This window comes from Bufo bufo, chromosome 2, assembly GCF_905171765.1.
Source record: "Bufo bufo chromosome 2, aBufBuf1.1, whole genome shotgun sequence".
Taxonomy (NCBI): domain Eukaryota; kingdom Metazoa; phylum Chordata; class Amphibia; order Anura; family Bufonidae; genus Bufo; species Bufo bufo.
The window spans coordinates 485,602,951-485,615,105 of record NC_053390.1 but is presented as its reverse complement, the minus strand read 5'-3'; the positions used below and the strand labels follow the sequence as shown (position 1 = coordinate 485,615,105).

Genomic DNA, 12,155 nt, shown 5'->3' with positions numbered 1-12,155 from the left:
TATAGCACAGACCTTTCACTTACCAGTAGGAGGAGCCCCCGGCCGGTCACAGACATCGCAGGTAAGTATAATGCTTCTAAAATTGCTAAGTAACCATGGCAGCCAGGACTGCAGTTGCATCCTGGTTGCCATGGTTACCGATCTGAGTCCCAGCGATTAAACTGGGACTCCGATCGGAACTCTCCGCTGCCACCAATGATGGGGGGTTGGTCAATTTAATTAGGGGGGGGGGCGGCCGCACTGGCCACCAATGAGTTAAATACAGGGGAGGGAGAGGGGCCGCACTGGCCACCAATGTGTTAACTACAAGGGAGGGAGGGGGGGCCGGCCGCACTGGCCACCAATGTGTTAAATACAAGGGAGGGAGGGGGGGCCGGCCGCACTGGCCACCAATGTGTTAAATACAAGGGAGGGAGGGGGGGCCGGCCGCACTGGTCACCAATGTGTTAAATACAAGGGAGGGAGGGGGGGGTGGCCGCACTGGCCACCAATGAGTTAAATACAGGGGAGGGAGGGGGGGCCGCACTGGCCACCAATGAGTTAAATACAGGGCAGGAGGGAGGTGGGGTCTGCCCCCTGCTGCCTGGCAGCACCTGCCAGGCTGCAGGGGGCAGTCATGTACACAGTTCGATTAGTATATTCTAACCTGAAGCGTCCCCATCACCATGGGAACGCCTCTGTGTTAGAATATACTGTCGGATCTGAGTTTCATGAACTAACTCAAATCCGATGGTATATTCTAACATAGAGGCATTCCCATGGTGATGGGGACGCTTCAAGTTAAAATATACAATCGGAATGGAGAAAACTACGATCCGATGGTATAATAGGGACTCCTGACTTTACATTGAAAGTCAGTGGGGACGGATCCGTTTGCAATTGCACCATATTGTGTCAACGTCAAACGGTTCCGTCCCCATTGACTTGCATTGTAAGTCAGGACGGATCCGTTTGGCTCCGCACGGCCAGGCGGACACCAAAACGACTTTTCATGTCCGTGGATCCTCCAAAAATCAAGGAAGACCCACGGACGAAAAAATGGTCACGGATCACGGAACAACGGAAATCCGTTTTGCGGACCACAAAAAAAAACGTCCGTGTGCATGAGGCCTTAAAGGGACACCCTTTGCATCAGAACGGTATTATGCAGACTGTCCTAAGCCAGAAACCCCTAAAAGGTATGGTGATACACCACACATGCAGCATAACAACAACACACTGGGTAGTATTGGCGCCAACCAGGCCGCCATGGCCTTCACTTAGTTCTTTGCTAAATGGGAGCTGGTTACAAAGGGACTTATAAAGTTCACTGATCGTCCCGAGAACTACAGGCCATGGCGAGCCTCCTTCCAGAACACCATAAGAGACTTAGATCTTTCCTATAGTGAGGAGTTACTGTAGATCTCGTGGTAAAGTGGCTTGGAAGCGAGTCTGCTGAACATGCCAAAAGAATCAGAGACATTAACATAAACTATCCGGGCAAAGGCCTAAAGGTAGTGTGGGAAAGACTTGATCAGTGTTACGGGTCAATAGAAGCTCTAGAAAATGCTAAATTGAAGAGAATTGATAATTTTCCCAGAATAGTGGGTAGGGGTCACCAGAAGCTCAGGGGACTTAGTGACTTAATAATAGAGGTACATGTTGCTCAAGCAGAAGGAGATCAGCCAGGGCTAGCATTCCTGGACACTGCCAGAGGTGTCAACCCGATTGTCCATAAACTCCCATATAACATACAAGAGAAGTGGATTGCGCATGGTTTTCAATATAAAGAGGTTTATAATGTACCAGTTGCCCCCTTTGTGGTGTTTGTAGAGTTTGTTACTCAGCAGGCAAGGATCAGAAACAATCCCAGTTTTGACTTTACATTGTCATGTCCCACTACCCCTGGTGTCAAACCTCATAAAACACCAGTGGCAGTCCACAAAGCTAACGTTGCCTCCACAGGTTCTCCGTACAGGTCGTTTAAGTCTTTCCAAGAAGAGAACAAACTCAAAAAATCTTACCAAAGAGTTCCCCCTGCACAAGAAACCACATTCTCTACTAAAATGCAGAGCCTTCAGGGAGAAGTCTTTAGAGGAACGCAAAGAATTCCTCAAAGAAAACAACATCTGTTTCAGGTGCTGCGCTTCAACATTGCACTTCGCCAGGAACTGTAAGGTCAGTGTGACATGCACAGAATGCGGTAGCACAGAACACAACATGGCTTTACACCCTGGACCACCCTCTCAGGTATCATCCCAGGCAGAGGAGCATGACTGACATAGATACCCAAGTAGTCACTTCTCACTGTACAGAGATTTGTAAAGGACTTGCAGGAGGGAAGTCCTGTTCAAAAATCTGCCTTGTCAGAGTTTATCCAGGCAGTCACCGAGATAAGGCGATCAAGGTATAAGCGATCTTAGATGATCAAAGCAATTGGTCTTTAGCTAAATCCATCTTCTTTGACACCTTTAACATCGTAGGGCCCAGTTCTCCCTACTCCTTAAGGACATGTGCAGATACCATTGAGACGGCGGGGAGGAAAGCTGGGTACAAGGTGGAGTCTTTAGATGGTCAGACCTGATTGTCCCTGCCAACCATACTGGAGTGCAATCACATTCCTGACAACCGTTCTGAGATAACTACACCAGAGGTAGCAGCATACCACTCCCATCTGAAGTGCATAGCTCACCTGATACCGGAACTGGACCCAGAAGCCCCGATAGTCTTACTCATTGGAAGAGACATACTACGAGTTCACAAGGCTAGAGGACAGATTAACAGTCCCCAGAACGCTCCATAATCCCAGAGACTTGACCTAGGATGGGTCATCATAGGAGACGTCTGTCTAGGAGGAACACACAAGCCGACCTCAGTCAACAGTATGCTCACCAACACACTTGAGAATGGACGTCCTTCCTTATTCCAGCCATGTCAGAGCAGTTTCCTAATAAAAGAACTGCCACTGTAACGGGGAGCCGGCGACGTGCTCGCTCCCTGCAGCGCCACTGTCATCCTATCCCTAAGGAGGAGTGAGGACGCGGCCGGCGTCCTCGTCTCCATAGTAACAAGGGGTAGGGAGGACCCGACCACGCATGCCTCCTCAGCATGGCCAGCATCCTTCATCCCCTAGACAACGAGCAGGGGGGGAACTGAGCGCCGATGGCAATGAGTTGGCGCTCAGGTGTTTAGATCTGATGGAGATGGGTCACGTGACGCTGGCCACGTCCCGTGACCCATCAATTAGACCTATTTAAACAGGTAACCTGCTGGCCATAGGTTGCCTGTGATTGGTCTTATTACCTCACTAGCGTTCTCTGCATGTGTGACTTAGTTTGTTCGACTTTGGCTTGCATTTGACTTTGATCTGGTGTTACCCCTTGTACTGACGTGATCTCTTGGCTCCTGACCTCGGCTTGTATTGACTTCGATTTTGAATTAACCCTGTGTGCCTGTATTACCTCCTGGCTCTTGACCTCGGCTTCCAGTTGTTCCTGTTGTGGTAATTTCCCAGCCTGGGAAACTTTTCGCTTCTGTTTGTTCTGTCTTTGTCTTTTGTTTTCTTCTCTTGTTATTTCTTTCCTTTATATCCCTGCTCGTACATTAGCTAGGGACTGCTGCCCAGTTGTACCCTGTCGGTTAGGATTGACCGAGCAAGTAGGTAGAGATAGAGGAGTTGGTGGAGTTTTGGGCTGCACTTATCCCTACCTTTTCGTGACAGCCACACAGTGTTCCTGTGCCTTGTCCTTTTGCAGATACCTCCTGTGAAGACCACGCCTGCGATGGTGAGCAAGATCACTTAGGGTGCACAGTTTTCCACAGGACAAGAGAAGACAACAGGGTCACAATGTCCATAGAAGACAGGCTGTTCTTGGAGATCATAGATCAAAGAAAAGTAAAAGACAAGTCAAAAAGCTGGGTCGCACCTTTACCATATAAACCCCAGAGACAATGCTTACCTAACAACAAAGAACTTGTCTACAGTCGTTTTGTCTCCCTCAAGCACAAACTTCAGAGGACACCAGAGACAAACAGAGACAAAAGAACATTTCTTTACTTTCTTGGAAATAATATTCCAGAACAACCATGCTTAAATGGCACCTGCGCTCCAAGACTCCAAGGAGTGTTGGTACTTACCCATATTTGGCGTGTATCATCCTAAACTGCCAGGGCAGATAAGAATAGTATTCAACTCAAGCGCCAGGTGCGAATGCGTTTCGCTAAATGATGTCTTACTGTCTGGTCCAGATCTTATCAACAGACTTCTAGAGGTACTTCTATGCTTCCACAGAGATTCCGTAGCATTTATGGCCGACATACAACAGATGTTCCACTGCTTCCTCGTCAAGGAAGAACACAGAAACTACTTGAGGTTCTTCTGATACCACAACAACGACCCCCATGAAGACATTATAGAGTACAGAATGAGAGTGCACATCTTCAGAAACAGTCCTTCCCCTGCAGTCGCTATCTACGGTCTCAGACATTCAGCCCGAGAGGCTGAAGCAAAGTATGGGTCAGATGTCAGATCCTTTGTGGGAAAAGATTTCTACGTGGACAACTGTTTGAAATCCACACCCACAAACGAGACTGCAATCGGTCTTCTAAAAAGGGCTTAAGAAATGCTCGCTCTATCAAATCTGAGGTTGCACAAAATCGCCTTCAACAGCTGTGAGTTAATGGAAGCCTTCTCACCACAAGACCATTCAAGTGATCTAAAGGACTTGGATCTTAGCATTGACTCCCTTCCAATGCAACGGAGCCTCGGTTTGCTCTGGGATTTAAAGGCAGACAAATTCACATTCCAAATCAGCAAGGAAGAAATTCCCTTCACACAAAGAGGAGTTCTGTCCACCATAAACAGCTTATATGATCCTCTGGGATTCGTAGCATCTGTTACCATCCAAGGCAAAATGATGAATAAGAGACTTCACCACAGAGACGTCTGATTGTGATTATCTGCTTCCTGCAGAGAAAAAAGACCTGTGGAAAGGTTGGAGGAAGTCTCTCGAAGCTTTGTCCAGCCTTCATGTGGCACGACCATATGCTTCCATGCCATCTACTGAAGTCAAGATGCAAAGACTATATATCTTCTGCGATGCTTCAGTCAAGGCAATTGCTGTCGTAGCATACCTACAGACCATTGAGGTCATAGAACAATGCCATATAGGATTTGTCATGAGCCGGACCAAACTGCCGCCACTCCGCGAACACACGATACCCAGACTTGAACTCTGCGCTGCTGTGCTTGCAGTGGAGTTGGCTGAACTTAATACTTCAGGAATGAACCTGGAAATTGAGGAAGTCGAGTTTTACATGGACAACAAGGTTGTCCTAGGATATATTTGCAACGAAACCAGACATTTTTACGTCTACGTCTGCAATCGGGTGCTAAGGATCAGGATATCCACTTGTCCTAAACAGTGGCACTACGTGCCCACACAGCATAATCCTGTGGACCACACAACTAGATCCGTTGCAGCAAGCCACCTTAACGACACAACATGGCTTACGGGTCCTGCATTCCTGAACCGTTCAACGTCTTGCAACATCGGATCTGACACATTCGAATTGGTAGACCCAGATACAGATGAAGAAATCCGACCTGAAGTATCTACTCTACGTACAGTGACTTCTGACCACTAACTCAAATCCCATCGCTTCGGCAGGTTCTCCACCTGGATGTCGCCCATTCGTGCTATAACCTGTCTAGTTCATATAGTTCGGTCTTGCAAATCTACATTACCTGTGAGCCAGAAGCCCTGCAAAGGTTGGCATTATTGCAAACATGCCTTTACCACTGCTAATCTGGAAAAGTCCAAAAACATAATAATTCTCACTATACAACGTGAATGTTATGCTAAAGAGATAGACTACCCCAGCAGAGGCCAAACAGTTTCTAAGGACAGCGCTTTGAAGAAGCTTGCTCCCATCATTGACCAATATGTTGATAAGAATAGTAGGCCATCTTCAAAAAGCCAAAGTGGAATTCGTGGAAAAAACATCCTGTAATAATTCCCGGACATCACCAAGTCGTGACCCTGCTCGTGCAACATCACCACGTTGAAGTGAAACACCAGGGCCGATTTTTTACTGAGGGGAATCTACGAGCTGCCGGACTATGGATTTTTGGAGCAAAGAGGTGTGTGAGCAAGCTCATCTTCAACTGCGTTACCTGTCACAAACTTCCTGGCATGTCCCAGAACCCAAAAATGGCCAGTCTCCCAACCGAGAGACTCAGTACAGATCCTCAATTCAACAACGTTGGTCTAGATGTATTCGGTGCTTGGTCAGTGGCTACACGGCACACTAGAAGTATTCACGCTAGTGCAAAATGCTGGGTGGTCATGTTTACTTGTATGTCCAGCAGAGCTGTCCATATAGAAGTGATCAAATCCATGGACACTTCAAGCTTTATAAACACACTTCAACGGTTTATTACCATTAGAGGGCACAAATTTTGTTGGAGCAGTGAAAGAACTTCAAATTCCTTCCAACTTGGACACTCCCAACGTGGAAAGATACTTAAATGAGCAAGGATGCACCTGGACCTTTAATCCGCCTCATTCTTCTCACATGGGCGGCGTCTGGGAAAGGATGATAGGGATAGCAAGGAAAATCTTGGATTCAATCCTCTTGCAAGTAGTGAGTACAAGACTCACACACGAAAGCTTGACCACATTCTTGGTGGAAGTATCAGCCATCATAAACGCAAGACCTTTGACTACCCTTTCCAGTGACCCTGAAGATTTCACTATCCTCAACTCCTGCCATGTTGCTCACCAGAAGACCAGCACCCCGAATGCTCCTTTTGGAGAATTTAAATGACAAGGACCTCTATAGAAGAAAATGGAGGGAGGTGCAAAGTCTTTATAATGCCTTCTGGGACAGCTGGAGGAAGCAGTATATCTCTACCTTGCAGTCTAGAAGGAAGTGGAAAACGAACATACTGAACATCAGACCTGGGGATCTCGTGCTCATGAAAGACAGCCAATTACACCAGAATGAGTGGCCACTGGGCCTCATCACCATCCATCTGTTGAAGCCAGATAGGGAGTGTTCTGTCCAGCTGGGTTTGAATTTAATTCTATTTCACGTCAGCCAGGGTTTACTATTGCTATAGCTATTAGTTTGGTAATCGCACCATCTAGCGGTCTTAAAAATGTACTACACTTTGTTATTATGTTAATAAAAATTATTGTATTGTTGGAGGTGCAAAGCATTGTGGGACTGTAATGCATCCTGGGAAAGTCTCCAATCTTCATGTTACAGGACATTGCAGTGCTGTCTCCTGCATATCTCCTTTTCAAACCCCACCATCCTTGTGCCAGCATGTCTGGTGAGACATCGGTCTCTGTCTCAGGGATATTGTGTTGTGCAGTGCTGTTTAGCTAGGTGTAAGTGTTACTTAGGGAAAGAGGTAGTAGCTGTTACATGCAAGACATGCATTGATATGTATAGGCTGCCATTTTGAACATTTGCTCAGTGTTAATGTAATGTTATAATACATGCTGTTCTATGCATTCTGCTGATACATGATATGCGTTATACTTATGCATGTTATTTGTATTCTTGTAGTTTTACCACAATTGATCACATCAAATACTCCTGTTTTGCCAATAAACAAGTTAGACTACAGAGAACAGTCCTCTTATTTGGAAGACAGGAATGGTTTATACTGAATGTCAGACTGCACACTGTGTGAACATGTATGAAGACAGAACAGATTCTGAGGAGGGGAAATAGGAGAAAACTCTTCTTTAAATGGAAATTCAGATGTAAGTAACTACAGTATGTTGTACTACAACAGGAGATAAGTATTACAATACTCATAGGATATAACTTCAAAAGCAATGTAATACAGTGTGCATAAGGCTTTAATCTGCAATTTAATAATTGCAAAAATGTTTTTCTTTAAAATCACTTACCAAGCTCCATATCATGAATTCCCATGTAACTTTCCAGTAAGTCATCCACCATACGTTTCACTTCTTCTTCTCTATCACTCGGCTGTAGAATGAATAATGAATTACCATTACTTATACAGCTTGATAGTAATAACAACACAGTATGGTTTCCTGTATCCAATGTGCATATTTGAAGCAGATACTGTAGCTACATAACAACAATCCGAGCACTTTTTATCTATATAGAAAGTCATTTAATGGGAGCCATAATTAGTGGCAAATATTTTACTTCTTTAATTTCAAACATTCAAGTATCATGCATGCTTATCACCTTGTTAAAATCAGAACAAGAGCTAGTGCTTTTTTTTCTCCCATATGATTAATAATATATTCTGTACAGAATCTCTTGACTATTAAAAGTGTTATCCATTGACTAAAGATGAGCAAAGCAATTCAGGTAGGCAGACAATGTCATAGAGCAGCAGGAAATGCTACCAGAGTGCTTGGGTGTATAGGGAGAGGCATTGCCAGTAGAAAGAGGGAGGTGCTCATGCTGCTCTACAGAGCACTAGTGAGACCTCATTTGGAGTATTGTGCGCAGTACTGGAGACCATATCTCCAGAAGGATATTGATACTTTGGAGAGAGTTCAGAGAAGAGCTACTAAACTAGTACATGGATTGCAGGATAAAACTTACCAGGAAAGATTAAAGGACCTTAACATGTATAGCTTGGAAGAAAGACGAGACAGAGGGGATATGATAGAAACTTTTAAATACATAAAGGGAATCAACAAGGTAAAAGAGGAGAGAATATTTAAAAGAATAAAAACTGCTACAAGAGGACATAGTTTTAAATTAGAGGGACAAAGGTTTAAAAGTAATATCAAGAAGTATTACTTTACTGAGAGAGTAGTGGATGCATGGAATAGCCTGCAGAAGTGGCAGCTGCAAATACAGTGAAGGAGTTTAAGCATGCATGGGATAGGCATAAGGCCATCCTTCATATAAGATAGGGCCAGGGGCTATCCATAGTACTCAGTATATTGGGCAGACTAAATAGGCCAAATGCTTCTTATCTCCCGACACATTCTATGGTTCTATGTTTCTATAACCGAATTTGAAAATAGCAGGTAGTTATATTTATTTAATTGATAGAGAGAGAGAGGTTTTAGCTAAGGACAGGACACAGTCAGTAGTGTAGCGTGTGTCACTGGGCTGCAGCCATTTATTTTATACATATAGTACCTAGCATTCATCAGTATGAATGCTTTGCAGGCAAAAATAAGATGTCACCATTAAACTGGCCCACAATGTGAACAGAATGGTTCTCCACCCTGTCATCATTCTATTAGCCAGACCACATTCACAAGCAGTACAGTGCGATTGTTGTTATTATCATTGACATCATCAGCTATTGCTTCTCCTGCTCTGTCTACTCCTCCATGGTCAATTATCCATAATGTGTGGGCAGGAAACAAGAATATGTGCCCAGTAATTCACTTGTTTGCCAACTGAACTTTCATCTAACCAAGCTGCCGGTAGCGTTGCTGCCATATCACTTAGTGGATTCAATTGTTGTATTACTAGGGTACACTCTGTACCCAGCTTGCCAGAGCTTTTGCCAAGTACACGTCTGCCACCTACTTCTGTGACCACTAGACCCCTCTCCAGCCCCCCTACTAAATCACTGCTCTACCACCTCTGCCAGTGCTGTTGTTACATCAACTAGCAGAAGCATCTGCAGCCTTACAGTTTGCCGAACAAAATGGAACAGTTTTTTCAATCGCCGTGTCAACTTGTCACACATCAGCACCACTTGAACAACAAGGTTCGTACCTCAACTGTGTCCTTTCTCTAGGACATAACCTGAACCCTGACTCCATGGACTTCTAGGACACTGAAGTGAACAAAATATGGAAAACATTACTTTTATGAAAATGGATCCTTGAGAATTCTCATACTTCTGGCTGATGAATAGATCTGCAAATGCTGACAGTGGGGAAAAGCTATTTATCACCAGCACAATGATGCCATTGCCACTGTCTGCCCGTCCATAATGTCCCATAGTGTACTGCTGCAGATTGTTGCCACTACTACCCCCTAGGCAACCACCAACTCCTTCAGGCTCCATACTCTACTGCTGCTGCTCCCAAAAAAGGGAGTTTTTTTTTCACAAAGACAAAAGTCATTGCCTTCGCTTTCCAGGAATTAGTGGTGCTAGAATATATATTATGCATACATATTTTGTTTAAAGGGAACCTGTCCTCAACTTTATGCTGCCCATACTAATGGCAGAATAAAGTAGAGACAGGTGAGTTGATTTCAGCGTTCTGTCATCTATAAGTTAAAAGTAAGTGGTTGCCAAGAACCAACTTCACAATCATTGCAGACTAGGCTTGGAAAAGAGTCACAGCCACCTGAGAAGAGTCATGGTTATTCATGAATTCCTGGTCCCTGCCCACCTGCTGATGAGTGAAAGTCTCCTATCTAGTTTTCTCCCTTTCTCTCTAGGAGAGAACTGCCAATCGTCAGTGGATGGGCGAGCAGGAGATTATGAATAACCATGACTCTTCTCAGGTAGATTTGACTCTTTTCAAGGCCTGTGCTGCAATGATTAAGATGCTGGTTCTCGGCAACTACGGTACTTACTTTTAGCTCATGAGTGACACACTGCTGAAATCTGCATTTCTGTCACTAATTTATGCTGATAAGTAAGAGTGGTCGCTCGCTGCCCAATGTATAGGAGTCCGTCCAGTCAAAGGTATATCGAATTTTGAAGCTTCTCACAATCAAGCCACACAATGAATTCAGGGGTCGATGCACAAAAGGACATCCAAAACCGCTGTAATGAGATTGTGGCACACAATAGGGAAGTTCCAACAAGATTGGTTTCCCAAAGGTTTTTATTATACTAACAAGATCGTGAATGTTAAAAGGCATAAAACTTATACGATTGTATAGATGCATTTAAAAACGGTTTATTAAAGGGTCTGGAAAAGATCGATGAGAAGCCAAGACAATATAACTGTACACAGGAGGAAAAGAAAGCGTTGAATAACCTAAATAGGAATTCGCAAATTGTGATTAAGCCCACGGATAAGGGAGGGGGGGGTGGTGTCATTTGATCGAAGCAACTACGAAAAGGAGATGTATAGATTATTATCTGACAAAACTACCGTATTTTTCGCTTTATAAGACGCACCTGATTATAAGACGCACCTAGGTTTTTGAGGAGGAAAATAAGAAAAAAATATTTTGAACCAAAAGGTGTGCTTTTGGTGGATTTTGAACTAATGGTCTGGGGATGACACTGTTATGGGGCTCTGTGGATGATGCACTGTTATGGGGGATCTGTGGATGACACACTGTTATGGGGGGAAATCTGTGGATGATGCACTGTTATGGGGGGGATCTATGGATGATGCACTGTTATGGGGGATGTGTGCTGTGACACATAGAGCCATGAGGGGGGCCAGCATAAGATGCTATATGTGTGGGTGACACATATATAGCATCTTATGCTGGTCCCCCTCATGGCCCTATGTTTCGCAGCATTACAGTACTTTATTCTTTGTATGTAAAATCTTTCTTTAATCCTGAATCAATCGCACTCCTTTTGATAAACTAGCTGACACTGATATATCGCCGGCCGCTATGCTGCACAGTGTGGCCGGCGATACATCAGTCACAATGCGGGTAGGGAGGAGGGGCTGGAGGCAACTCACAGCGAGGCCCGGTGCAGTCACTGTATTACACCGGGCCCCGCTCACAAAGTCTCTTTGTATGTAAAATCTTTCATTAATCCTTTATAAATCGCTCTCCTTCAGCCTAATCGCCTGCATCAGTACTCACTATGAATGCAGCGTGCGGTCTGGCCGGCGTGTGACTGATGTCACGCTCCTCCCACTTCATTAATGAAGCAGGAGCAGGATGAAGTCATGCGCCGGAGTGACCGCACGCTACATTCATAGTGAGTACTGATGCAGGCGATTAGGCTAGTTTATCAAAAGGAGAGCGATTTATAAAGGATTAATTAAAGATTTTACATACAAAGAGACTTCTGTGCGCAGGGCCCGGTGTAATACAGTGACTGCACCGGGCCCCGCTGTGAGTTGCATCCAGCCCCTCCTCCCTCCCTGCACTGTAACTGATGTATCGCCGGCCACACTGTGCAGCATAGCGGCCGGCGATATATCAGTCTCAGCCCTGTAAAAAAAAGTCAACCATCGTTTTATAAGACGCACTGTCATTTTCCCCCCTCTTTTGGA

The 12,155-nt window shown here is 44.9% G+C and overlaps 1 protein-coding gene across 1 annotated transcript in view; it reads right to left on the bottom strand.

The window, feature by feature from the left end:
* GIPC3 (GIPC PDZ domain containing family member 3) overlaps window positions 1–12,155 on the bottom strand; it is a 496,711-nt gene that overhangs the window by 63,408 nt on the left and 421,148 nt on the right. Inside the window, exon 5 of the mRNA XM_040419835.1 lies at window positions 7,908–7,989. Within this exon, the coding sequence (XP_040275769.1) occupies window positions 7,908–7,989 (82 nt within the window). The remainder of the gene's footprint in view (window positions 1–7,907; window positions 7,990–12,155) is intronic.